At 33.4% G+C, this 12,303-nt stretch overlaps 1 protein-coding gene and 1 long non-coding RNA gene across 2 annotated transcripts; both read left to right on the plus strand.

Moving 5' to 3' along the window:
- The first annotated feature begins 4,505 nt into the window (after nt 1-4,505).
- On the plus strand, nt 4,506-11,660 carry LOC126969820 (uncharacterized). Its single transcript, XR_007730462.1, has 3 exons — nt 4,506-4,539; nt 10,450-10,567; nt 11,397-11,660. It is a non-coding gene; the product is annotated as an uncharacterized LOC126969820 (long non-coding RNA).
- LOC126969808 (replication stress response regulator SDE2) lies at nt 5,165-7,147 on the plus strand. Its single transcript, XM_050815376.1, has one exon. It carries the CDS (start codon nt 5,337-5,339, stop codon nt 6,045-6,047), a length of 711 nt encoding a protein of 236 aa, XP_050671333.1. The 5' UTR covers nt 5,165-5,336; the 3' UTR covers nt 6,048-7,147.
- Nucleotides 11,661-12,303: the final 643 nt, after the last annotated feature.

Raw genomic sequence — 12,303 nt, forward strand, 5'->3', positions numbered from 1 at the left:
ACCAAGAGTTCCCGCGCTTTTTCCGTACCAAAGAGAATTTAAACACTACTTTCATTGGGTACTGGTAGTATTCTATTCTTCATACTGTGGCTTCTGTGGAAGATACACCACAATTTAGCAATACCACAACCACAGACTAAGATACTTAAACAATGTACTGTAGCAAAGTACAAAACCCGGCCATCCCTGCAACTTCCCTCTTATTTCATACCTTATATAAACACTTCACAAAGAATTTGTGATATTGCAAGATAAAAGCATAATAAAACACAATTTTTTAAAGTTTCAAGCGGCAAAATCTTTGCAATGAATGAACCGATTTAATGCGGTTGGCGATTTCGACGCAGTTTTTTGAGCCTCATAAAGTTTCAATTAATCAAACACGGAATTTCGAAGTATTTCCGACAAACGCTTTTTCGATTTTATTTTGTAAACGATAACTCACGAACAAGTCAACCGATTTTGACCGGCTTGTTGGCAATCAAGGTGGTTTTTTGATGTTACGAGCTGAGAGCTGAGATGTTAGTTTTTGGAATCGATCGGTAAAACAGTTTCCAAGTTATTCAAAAAAAAAAAAAATACATAACATGAGAAAATTTTCACAATAATTTTCCTGTTCGAATGCTGTGTGGAAAGTGGGCAGCTAGCCTCGTCGGAGTCGGTGATGCCATCCTTGCTTACTTTCACTGCCAATTCTAGCTCATTCAGGGTTCTGATACACTTTGGGACGTTCTCCAAATTACTCCTGAGTATGTCTTTGCGGACATTGTAGACGATTTGTCTTCTTTGGATCCCAAAACGTGTGTGTTTGGTTTTCAAGGTAAGACAAAAAGTCAAATGCTTTATGACAGTGAGCCGATAACGAAATTTCATCACTGATTCGCCAGTTTGATATTCGTATGGCAATGTTGTGGGTAGCGAAAGTAATATCTAAGACTTCCAGCGTGCTCGTAGTAACGAAGGTTGGCTTGTTGCCCCTGTTTAGTACCTGAAGGCAGTTAATGGCTAATCAACGTGGGACTACCCTATTCTTTTTACGCCCCGGGGAAGCACAGGGCAAAATTATCATCTCTTATAAACGTTATAATTTCACTAGAACTTTAAACTCGGTAAGACTATATGATATTCAACACAATAACGTAAATCAAAAATATTACGATTGTAGCTTTCATAATGAGGATAATTTAACATAGAACGAATACTACAAAACACGATATCCTCAAAAATGATATTAATCAAACTGACCTTCAAAATCATGCAGCATGGTTGTAAATGCGATCCCGGTCCTGAAATATCTCTGGTATCGGGTATCAGACGTCCCAGAAAACAAGTAGGATGTTAGCGAAGGCGATCCCACCGCTGGTCTCGGAGATTTATTTGGATTTAAAATCGGGCGTCAAGGTGTTGGTATCCACCATGTTATTTAAGTCGTTCAGTGCGCACAACTGGCGCGGGCGCTAGCTGGAAGACGAATGCGAATGAGCGCTCTACTGATGGACAATAATAACTAACTTCAATCACGTCACCGACAGTGACGTACACAGTGACAACTTCAAACACACTTTGAAAGATGACGTTCGCCATCAGTTCAGCCCAATACACAGAGTAGAATACAATCCGACATATATATCCTCCCTTTTGTTCCCACGATAAGCTAGGGAAATAATGGTCACGGGGCGTAAAATAACAACACACCGAGGTGCCCATGTATCGGTTACACACACACGGTATGGTACATTGTTAAAGTCTGAGTTCTCCCCCCGATCAATCGTCCTTTATCTTGGGGCCGGCGTACCAACCCTTTGATATAGGGCAGGATATGGAGGCGGAGTTATAGATAATGTATAATGTAGAGACCAAATACGATGAGATGCATATTCTAGTACGAAGTGTACTAAATACTGTGTAACAGGTGCGAAATATAACATTTTTATGTTATAAAACAATTCCAGATACGTTAACAAAGCCCAATTACTTAAGGACCTTACCTTTTATTATGTCCATGATGGGTTAACGTCATTTAATAATCCAAGTATATTCCTAAATCTCTTACCGCTGTAGCTGATTTTATGATGTAAATTATTATGTATTTTATACTCATATTACTTATATATCTGTTTTTTACGTGTAAAAGATACGTGCAAGTATTTATCTGCATTGATCGCTATTCGCTTTAGTTTATAACAGTCTTCCAAATTATTTAAGTCTCCTTGTAATCGAATGCATTCATTGTGGCAACCAACTTTTATGATTTTTTTTTGGCATCGGCAAATTCATAAATCAATATGAAATAGGCAAGAGTTACAATACCAGAGAGGCGTTAAAATAGATCCTTATGGTACTCCAGACAAAATTTCTCTATAACTCTTGGATTTTTGATGTAAAACATCTATAGGCGAGGGAAATATTTTTAATTAAAACTTTGTCCTTTGAGGTTTCCCTTCTACTATATGTCCCAGCACACATTTAGTTTATTTACAATCTTAATATACAAATGTTTTGTGGAACACACAATACTAATTAATGTATTTCTTAGGTAAATGTTTCTTCATTTTTAGGGTTCCATACATCTACAAGAAAAAAAGAAGCCGGAATCACATCATTGTCTGATTGTCAATCTGTCGAGGTACTTTTTTCAGTAACACGTGGAAACTCAAACACTTGACGTCTGCAGCAGTGAGCTATATATATAGCAAGTATCATAATGAATCCAATCAAAAGACACGATTTTGTCTAATTGTTTTAAAAATTTTAATCATAAGTTGTCTGAAAGTTACCTGCGAATGATCTAGGAATTTGGGGCGCAATAATTTATGACCAAGATTTTCTCAATAAGACTTTAATTGGGTGAATTTTTTGTGCAGGGTTGGCTGTTCACTTCATCTAGCAACAGCCTTCCTGGTATTTTCACAAACTTCTCGGAGCGACCTCATATTTTCGAGGAATTTTGTCCATTACCTTATAACAAAAAAAATGTTCACTTGATTGCGTTCTTAAGCTAAACAATAGAAATTGTTCCGATCAGAAGTAACAAAAAGACTCAAAATGATTATGAGACACATTTAATACGCTCAAAGAAATTATTGATTTATGTACGCTTTATGTACAAATGAGCAAAATTGCGATGCCGCTCAGAATATTGTACCTTTTTCAAGTTCCTGAGCGATACGGTAGGTACTTCTTGCTCGTGACGTCGCTTTGAATCATAAGATATAAAGTCACAGTAGTCGAGTAACTATGAAACCCTACACACCGAGAGACAATTTTGAATGTCGTGAAGGTTGCAGGTGTGTGTTAGTTAAGCTATTGACCATCATTTCAAACAAAGTATAATAGATGCTTTAAGATTAAAAGAAGCCTATTAAAATCTACCATTTTAATTCAGTTTGCCGCATATCATTACTTCCCAGAATTTGATTAAGTTAAGGATTAATTATACATGTGTTTAATATTTTTCAAAATCAACGGGTTCGATTCTGGATAGGAATATTGGTTTTACAAAAAAAAAAATACAGTTTTAATTTTTATTTTTATTTATCAGAAATGGCCATCCACACCCACTTGAAAAATTCAACTGTATATATTAGGACTATTTAAATGCGTTTTATGCTAAGTACTAACGACATATACAATTAAAATCCTGTGTCCTATCCTTTTTACAAAGAAGCTCACATTGTAAAAAGCAGCATTTAACCTACCTCTTGATAAACGACATAAAATGATATCTGACATTGCTTTCTTCTTGAAAATAGCTCAAAATAAGGTTGTAATCAAAATTTTATTGAGAACTTCGTCTACTCCACTACGCCATAGCTATTTATTAAAATTGGGCCTATCATATACTAATACCGAAACAATAGTTATATTTTGCGGGCTAGCTCTACCCATAATAAACTAAGTAGTGAAATTGTTTATTTTGATATTTTTAATACAACTGATAACGCAACAAAACTATTTATTTTGAAGTCATTTTATGAATCCATTGACTGTTCTATAAATGCTAAGTGTGCCTATTGTTAAAATATATTACATGTTTATATTTTATAATAATTTTCCTTCTTACTACATTTACTGTCTATAAGTGAATATCTGTTATTAGCTCTAAGATGTTTATTGTATGTTTATTTTGTGTAAACAGCTGTTGATATTCCTAAAAATAAATAAATAAAACAAATAAATTGGTATACATATTTAGCACGCAATAGAATTTCTTCTACGAAGGATAACATTATCTATTTTCCTTACTTCGTTATCATCTGATTAATTTGTAAATTACTATAAATCGTAAGAGATCTAATTAGACATTATAATATTAAAACACTATAATATAACTAGAATTTTGGCTATCCACAGATGTTCCAAATAAGTTTTCACTTTCACTTTCTAGTTGATGTTCATTAGAGCGTGAAATTAAAAAGGCATTCGAGAGATTGGGTGAACCTGTATAAAAGAAAATATTGGTTCCAGTCGTATATAGTATTTATGATAAATTGTATTCGTTAGCAGTTGACCAGAAGTTTAAATAACATGATTTTTGAAGTAAGTTAATGTTTTTATCATTAGGTGTTAGTAATTATTTTTCAATTTGTTCGTAATGTTTTCAAAATTATAGTTAAGCAAACTTATACACAACTTGACTCTGAAAATCATAAATTTTATATTGCTTTACTTACCAATGCCTCTTTGGGTTACACAGATTAATTTACTAGTTTCAATATTATGTTCAGTGATATGTCTTTCATTAAAAGACACTCTCTTTGGTGAATTTCTGATATTATTCTAATTGGCATGAATATATTTAATAATTCTATTGAATTAGGTATTATTTTGCGGAAATCCATAATTACCTAAATGTTATGAGTGCTAATTAATAATAATACACCTAAAGCACGCCCCCATGGAGTTAGAGTCTATGTGCGTCCTGCACCGAGGAATCAGTCCAATCACTATTTCACTTTTGGGATTAAGTATACAAATTAATGAATGACGTCGGATTGGAGTTTCTTCTCTGTAGTGCTGAAATTGGAAAACTACCATTGAATTCCAAAAGGTCGATCATAGCTTAAAAGTCTCAGTTACCAGGTCATAAAATTCCAAAAATAAAACAGAAAAAGAAAAGTCAAGCGAAATAAAAAAAAACCTTTAGAAAATAATGACAATTACTTTTGCAGTTTGATGTTGAAGTACTAAACTCTTAAAGTAAAAATTTACAATAAATACATTTCCTAGAATATTTTCAATATTAAGAGGAGTCTAGAAAAGTTATTTTTATTATTAATAACTTATAATAATAATACGTGCATCATTTTTATTTTCTCTCGTGATAAATCCATAAAATGTCTGGAGAAATTTACTTCGAAAATCAACTTCTACGAAATGTTAATTGTAAAACCACGTTTGAACTAAAACATAAATTATCTCAACAATACGGTATTAACTATGATGATGTTTATGTGCTAATCAACGGAAAAATTGCAAAGTCGGATGCAGATTTACATGATGGCAGTAAAATTAGATTGTGTGCCAGATTGGTTGGCGGAAAAGGTGGTTTTGGATCAATGTTACGTGCCATTGGCGCTCAGATTGAGAAGACCACGAACCGTGAAGCATGTCGTGATCTCTCCGGGCGTCGACTACGAGATATTAATGAAGAGAAGCGTTTAAGAAAATGGCTAGATGGTCAGGAAGACCGAGATCGCGAAGCTGCAGACCGAAAACGCAAAAAAATCGAAAAAATTCTGGCGGAGCCCAAAATCGACGTGAGCCTGAATCCTGCATATGAAAAAGAAAGGCAAGAGTTGCCAGAACGAGTAAGTGCTGCTGTTGAAGCTGGTTGGGAAGTTGCTGGTTCTTCTAACGATAATAGAAATGGTGACAATTATCAACCAAAGAAAAAGAAAGCTAAGTTGTGGATTGATGCTGAGCTGTCTGACTGTTCTTCAATTAGTGACAATGAAGATGTGGATGAGGTAAAGCCACATGTGACTGGAACAGTCTCAACTGATAGTGGTAATGAATCGGATCAGACTTCTAATAGTAAAAAATGAATCATAATATAATGGAACCTTATTCTAAAATCAATATAATACTTAAACAATTATTGGAATTTGATGTTGTTGTTGCCTAAATCATACAGAGTATATTAAATGTGGATACAGCTGTTTGTACTTCTGCAACACAAGTTGTATGTTTGACTCTGTTGGTCAACAACATACTTTGCTTTGGTGTTACAAGAGAGTTATAGGCTGTGATGACCACATACCATCAAGTGCTGACTGTCACTGATCCTACCAGCATACGATACAATAACACTGGAAGATACATTTATTTGAAACTTTATAATTAATATCATAATATCCATAATTTTTATTATATTACTATAAAAAATTATGGTAAAAAAGAAACTTTACAGGTTATTTATTTACATTCATTACATTATTTACACTCGTTACTTTGTGAAAGTGTAATGTGTTTAATAAGTGTGAATGCTATTTTAACCATTCCGTTCCGGGAAACTCTGATCACAAAGTATGCCTTGATCCTTATGTTTTTTTGTGCTCACACAGTGTTCCGACAATGAATATTATTTTATGTGTAGCAATAGATTGCATATAATTAGGATGATTTGAGTGAATGCATCTGAAAGCTAAACCAAATTAACCACCTTATAAACAAAGTAAGGGTCAGAATTTGGTGAGTGAGTAGGGTGCTTGCTGTACGGCACACTCAGTTTTGGTGTATATGAAAAGTCTAGTGCCCTGGCGCACTGTCAAGTTAGGAAGGTTAATAGTTACAAATGTATATAATTAACAAAAACCAGCCACTGTACAGTGTCAGCATTGATTTTCCATTCCCTTAACTTATTATATATTGTAATCCATTAATTTTGAAAGAATTTACTGCATTTTATTATAATACTAGCTGACCCGACAGACATTGTTCTGTATATAATAAATAAAATAATGTTTTTATATGAATTTGTCAATAATATATCATAACATCAAAAATTACTTCGTAAAATATGCACACTGCTGTTGTAATGATATTGTTTCACAGCAGAACTGTCAAACCATGTGTCAATAAATTCTCTCATAGAAATTATGTATGGACACATCAAAGGAAAAATAAATTTGTTGTTTTTATTTAATTTAGCAGCATTTTCCTATTTATTCACCTTTTAAACCTTCTCTGGACTTCCACAAATAATTCAAGACCAAAATTAGCCAAATCACTCCAGCCGTTCTCAAGTTATAGCGAGACTAACAAACAGCAATTCATTTTTATATGTATAGATTAATATAGGTTTACCCTAGAGTTCTTATTAAAGTTGACTTAAATTCCGTCAGGTGTGTAAGGCCTTAAAAATGCTTTCTACCTCTCATAAATGAAAATACTTTATTTTATTACTATATTAAATGAAAATACTTTTAGTATTCTTTTTTATAAATAGTATGTCTTAATTTCTATCATAATAATAATTTTTCATATTATTTTGTCGTAAAATTTGTGATCATCAGATTAAGATGCTGTATTGAAGTTATCTTAAACTGTATCTTATACAGTGTCAATATACTTGTACATAAAAAAAATTATATTAATTGAATATTAGGTATTAATGCTACTATTTTTTTTAAGTGGAAACTTTCTATTAAGAGAGCACATGTTATTATGTACTCTCTAAGAAAATTGAAACAAATTTACCGGTACCACACTCGGATTTAAATATTTTTATTCAAAATTGGATTTAGTAATTACCCATTCAAATTCAAATTCAAAAACACTTTATTCATGTAGGTCACGGAAATGACACTTATGAATGTCAAAAATAAAAATATTGTTTCTTATTGAATTTACCGCGACTTCGTAAAGGGCTAATGGGAAGAATTAGCAAGAAACTCATTGCCACTCTTTTAAGTCGAGATTTACATTTTAATTGTTTTACAAATCATTTCAATTACAATATATGCAAAGTGACACAACAAAAATACTCAAATGTCAAAAACTGAAAGGCTTACATGAGTAAGTCAAAAAAAAGAAAAAAAAGTAAATTAATACTTATAAACACAAGAGTTATTGAGTATGCATCAATAGACACATACCGTTAATAAATAGAGGCATTATGTGAGCATTTCATAAAATAAAATATATAATAACTTTAACAAGATCATCCAGCTACCACTAGTAGCACCCGTTCACTAGCATAACACATGGACCAGCCATCGCCTCCCTCGACCATTCATAAGAGAAGTACCCCAAACCTGAGATGTATTAAATTCAGTGGAACATTCCTTTATATCTTACAGTGCAAGCTGTATTACAATTAAATTAATTTTGTAAAGGAATCTGGTGGTAATTACCTTGCATCCACAGTGTGGTATCATTCACAAAGACATTCCAAGTTATAGTAACCTTTACTGCATTGTCCACACTTATATTTATTGATAATCTTTTGCATTTTGCAACACTATTTATACATTATCTGGGTTCTTGACATAGAAGTAATTCTGTAATTAAAGTGTGTATTTTGATAAAACAAATAAATAAATAGAAATACTTTCCTCAAGAAGACTTAGTTACTTGATTTTACCAAGTAGTAGGTTACAAGATGTTTATTTGTTGGTACAGCGGTATAAAGTCAAAGTCAAAAAAACTTTATTAAATGAGGCTTAATCTGAGTGCTTTTGGATTGTCACTATAAATATTAACCATTTACCATTTGTTTGGTAAAAATAGAGCTTTTGAGAAGAACATACAAGAAACTCAACGGCCAACGGCTTTTCAACCAATTAAAGTATTTTACAATGGCTGTAATAAACTTATCAAATTAGTTTGTAAAGTGTTGCATCCAATATATGAATCATGTTTAAATAATATCAAATATTTCATAAGAAGTAATATTATGATGATAATCACAATTTTTAGAAATTTTATGTGCATGTATAGTATATGTCACAGCAAAAGTAATATGTCTGAATGTTCAATTCTATAGAACCATGTATACCCTGTTATTTTAATATTACCAAGAAATAACTACTTAATTAATTTATAATTTATTATTTACTGAAAATATAAGAAAAAAATGACACAAAATTATTATAAAAATCATCACAAACATTAAATTTATTTTTTAATAAATCTCTAGTTTCTTGATCCATGCTACTCTCGTAGGTAGGTTTGATACATTGTACTACATTGGTATCTAAAAACTGGTATTTTATTATATCTACTCAAGAATAATGTGATAATGGACACAACATTTAATTAAGTTATCTGTATAATTTATAAAGTATATTGTATGGATTTGGATTATGTAATAAATAACAAGACTGTAGATTAAAAAGTTTTATTTCAATTTCACTCAATTTATAATTATATATTTTAATTTAAAAATATTTTATTTTATATCATCATCAGCCGGAAGACGTCTACTGCTGGACAAAGGGGATTTCCCCAAAGATCCCAAGATTTCCATGACGATCAGTCCTGCGCTGCCCTCATCCAACGTATTCCCCATCTGCCATCTGTCCGTCGAACTATGTGCCCTGCTCACTGCCACTTCAGTTTCGCAATCATTTGCACTATGTCAGTAACTTTTTTTATATTAGAGGGGGCAAATTGGATTTCAACATCAGGGTTGCGTTGGATTCATGGATTCCACAACAACTTAAAGGTCCTTAAGTTGTATCGGCTCGGGTAAACTGCTGCCACAAAATGACTGTACGAGACGAAATTTCTCGCAACATGATGCGGGTGTAATATCGTATTTTGACGTAATGTCTGGTGTTGGTGTTTGGCAGCCAGTATATAAGAACAACTTCACTGAGCACTCCGTGATATACACGGTAGAAGATGCAGAGAGAACCTACATCTCTACGCACAAGTGGAAGCACATTGGCAGAATTGGGTAGAGACTTGCCCGTCTTCCCGCGGGAAGTCTGGTTACTCGCCAAGACTGTACAAAGAAATTTCTGCCAGTACAGTGACGATGACTCGTTGGTCCATGACGCGAAAGAGAAAAATTTTCTCCTGGGCTCTCTTTTCGTGTTCAACACGACTCTGCAACATAAAATCGCTAAAAAGTGATCGGTACGGTGCTCCAGATCAGGCAGTAGTCCGACGACTCCAGAAAAGGGGCAACGGAAACTAGGTAGCCGTCCGGATACGTGGTCAACAGTAGGTCCAACAGTGAAGGTGTGATCTTCCACATCTGGGATTGACACAGATCGCGTTTCATAAACCTTTTTATTCGCTATTTGCAGCTTAACCCTTTCTATAATTTATTAGGCGTTTTAATTAACGCCTGGGTGCTATTGATATATTTTGAAACGTAGCTAAACGATGTCTCTCTATGATATTAGTCTATTTTAACTTCGTAACACTAATTTTGAAACAGAACTTTGATGAGTGAGTCTTGAATTCCAATATGAGTTGTTATATTTAATCTTTCAGCACAGGAAATCTTCAAGATGCACATTAGCCGTTCTTCTTCTGTGCCTTATAGCTACCGTGTTGGCAAAACCCCAAAGTTATGAAGATCAAGAGGATCGAAACGATTTTGGATCTCAAGGTAAAATAAAGAATAACTAGGTAGCAAATACGCATTAAAAGTCCATTGCTTTGCAAGTTCCTTCGTAATTTTCCCATGGTAGAAAATGGGTATAATGAATAGCTATAAAACCTATACTTTTTCATAGGCCCAGGGCGGTTTCTTTTCCGGGTATTCTGTGTAGACTTACCAGAAACACGCAATTTACCACGGTAGGTAACAGGCAACCTTCCTACACCTGTGCCTTGTGCGTGTATAATATGACATCACAAAGATGGCGGCCCATCTCTATTTTAAATTGCGGGTATTATTTGTGTAACGTCAGTTCACGACGATAAACTTCTATTTCAATTAGTCATAGCATACGGGACGTTTGCAGAGTCTCTTCTGAATCTCCTCCGAAGTATATACAGTAAAGTCAAGAACGAGTTCTCTAGTTTTTTTCTTTTTAATGAAAATAAGTGACGAGAAGAGCAGGACGTTCAGCTGATGGTAATTAATACACCCTGCCCATTACTTAGCAGTACTGCTCAGGATTCTTGAAAAACCTAGAAATTCTGAGCGGCACCACAATTGCGCTCGTCATCTTGCGACATAAGATCTCCAGTCTTATTTGGCCAGTACTTTCACTAGCTACAGCGCCCTTCAGACCGAAACACAATAATGTTTATACATTACTGTTTCACGGCAGAAATAGACCCATAATCAAGCCGGCATTCTGTGCAAAGGAGCCTTCGACTGGTTTGGATAATGACCATGTAAAGTTAAATGGCATGTAAAAGAGTGTCTTATCGTACCAGCTATTATAGCGTCCTAGATAACATAGTTACAAGTAATATTTTGTTTCTAGATGAAGTACCTAGAGTCCAGATCAAGGTTTATAGAGGACCAACGAAGCATGATGGGTTCGCGCCGTGGGGGTTCTGGGTGAAGCAACCATCAGATGACTGACCTAAACTCATAAGTTAATTATTTTAAATATAGTACATAGATACTTTATTGTTAAACTTATACTGTAAGGCAAATTAATTTGTATGTTAAATTATTATTTAATGTATTGGCCAATGTTGTCTGACCGAGTAACATTATTAATTATACCTAAGGATCCAACTTACCAAAGGAGTAAAATAAATAAATACAATATGAAATAATATTATTATTATTTACATTCTGTTGATAATTAGATAAACTGCGTTAGGGTCTAATAAAAAGTATTTTAATAAAAAAAAAGAACACACCATGGCAGGTACTTAGGTCTACCTAAGTAATATCCTAATAATATTATGATTGGGGGACAACTTCTTGATTTCCATTTTAAGTACTTAAATAGATTTTCTATAATGCTGACCAGATTTAATAATAATAATAACGTAATGGTCAAAATGTTTTTTTTTCTTGAGTATCTACTTAAACACACAGATCTACTTAGTATATTTATATATAAAAGTATAATTTTGTATAATGTAGATATATAAAATTAAATTTAATGCCGGCTGATGATAATAATGGTGAAATGCTATAAACTATACCAGCTACATTTTTCTACAAAGCACTACTTCTTCAAAGTTTTGGAAAGTAAAAAATATTTTAAACAAATCTATCAAAAGTCATTAGTGAGTAATAAAAGTGTTTTCCTTTGGAGTAGCCGTGATACTACTAGAGCATAGATATTTTCACCATTGTTAATCATAGTAGCAATTGGTGGCAGATCACAGCCCTGCTTGGATGCGTTACTTAAAGCAGCATGTTTTTTGCAG

Source organism: Leptidea sinapis, chromosome 19 (assembly GCF_905404315.1).
Source record: "Leptidea sinapis chromosome 19, ilLepSina1.1, whole genome shotgun sequence".
NCBI classification, from domain to species: Eukaryota; Metazoa; Arthropoda; class Insecta; order Lepidoptera; family Pieridae; genus Leptidea; species Leptidea sinapis.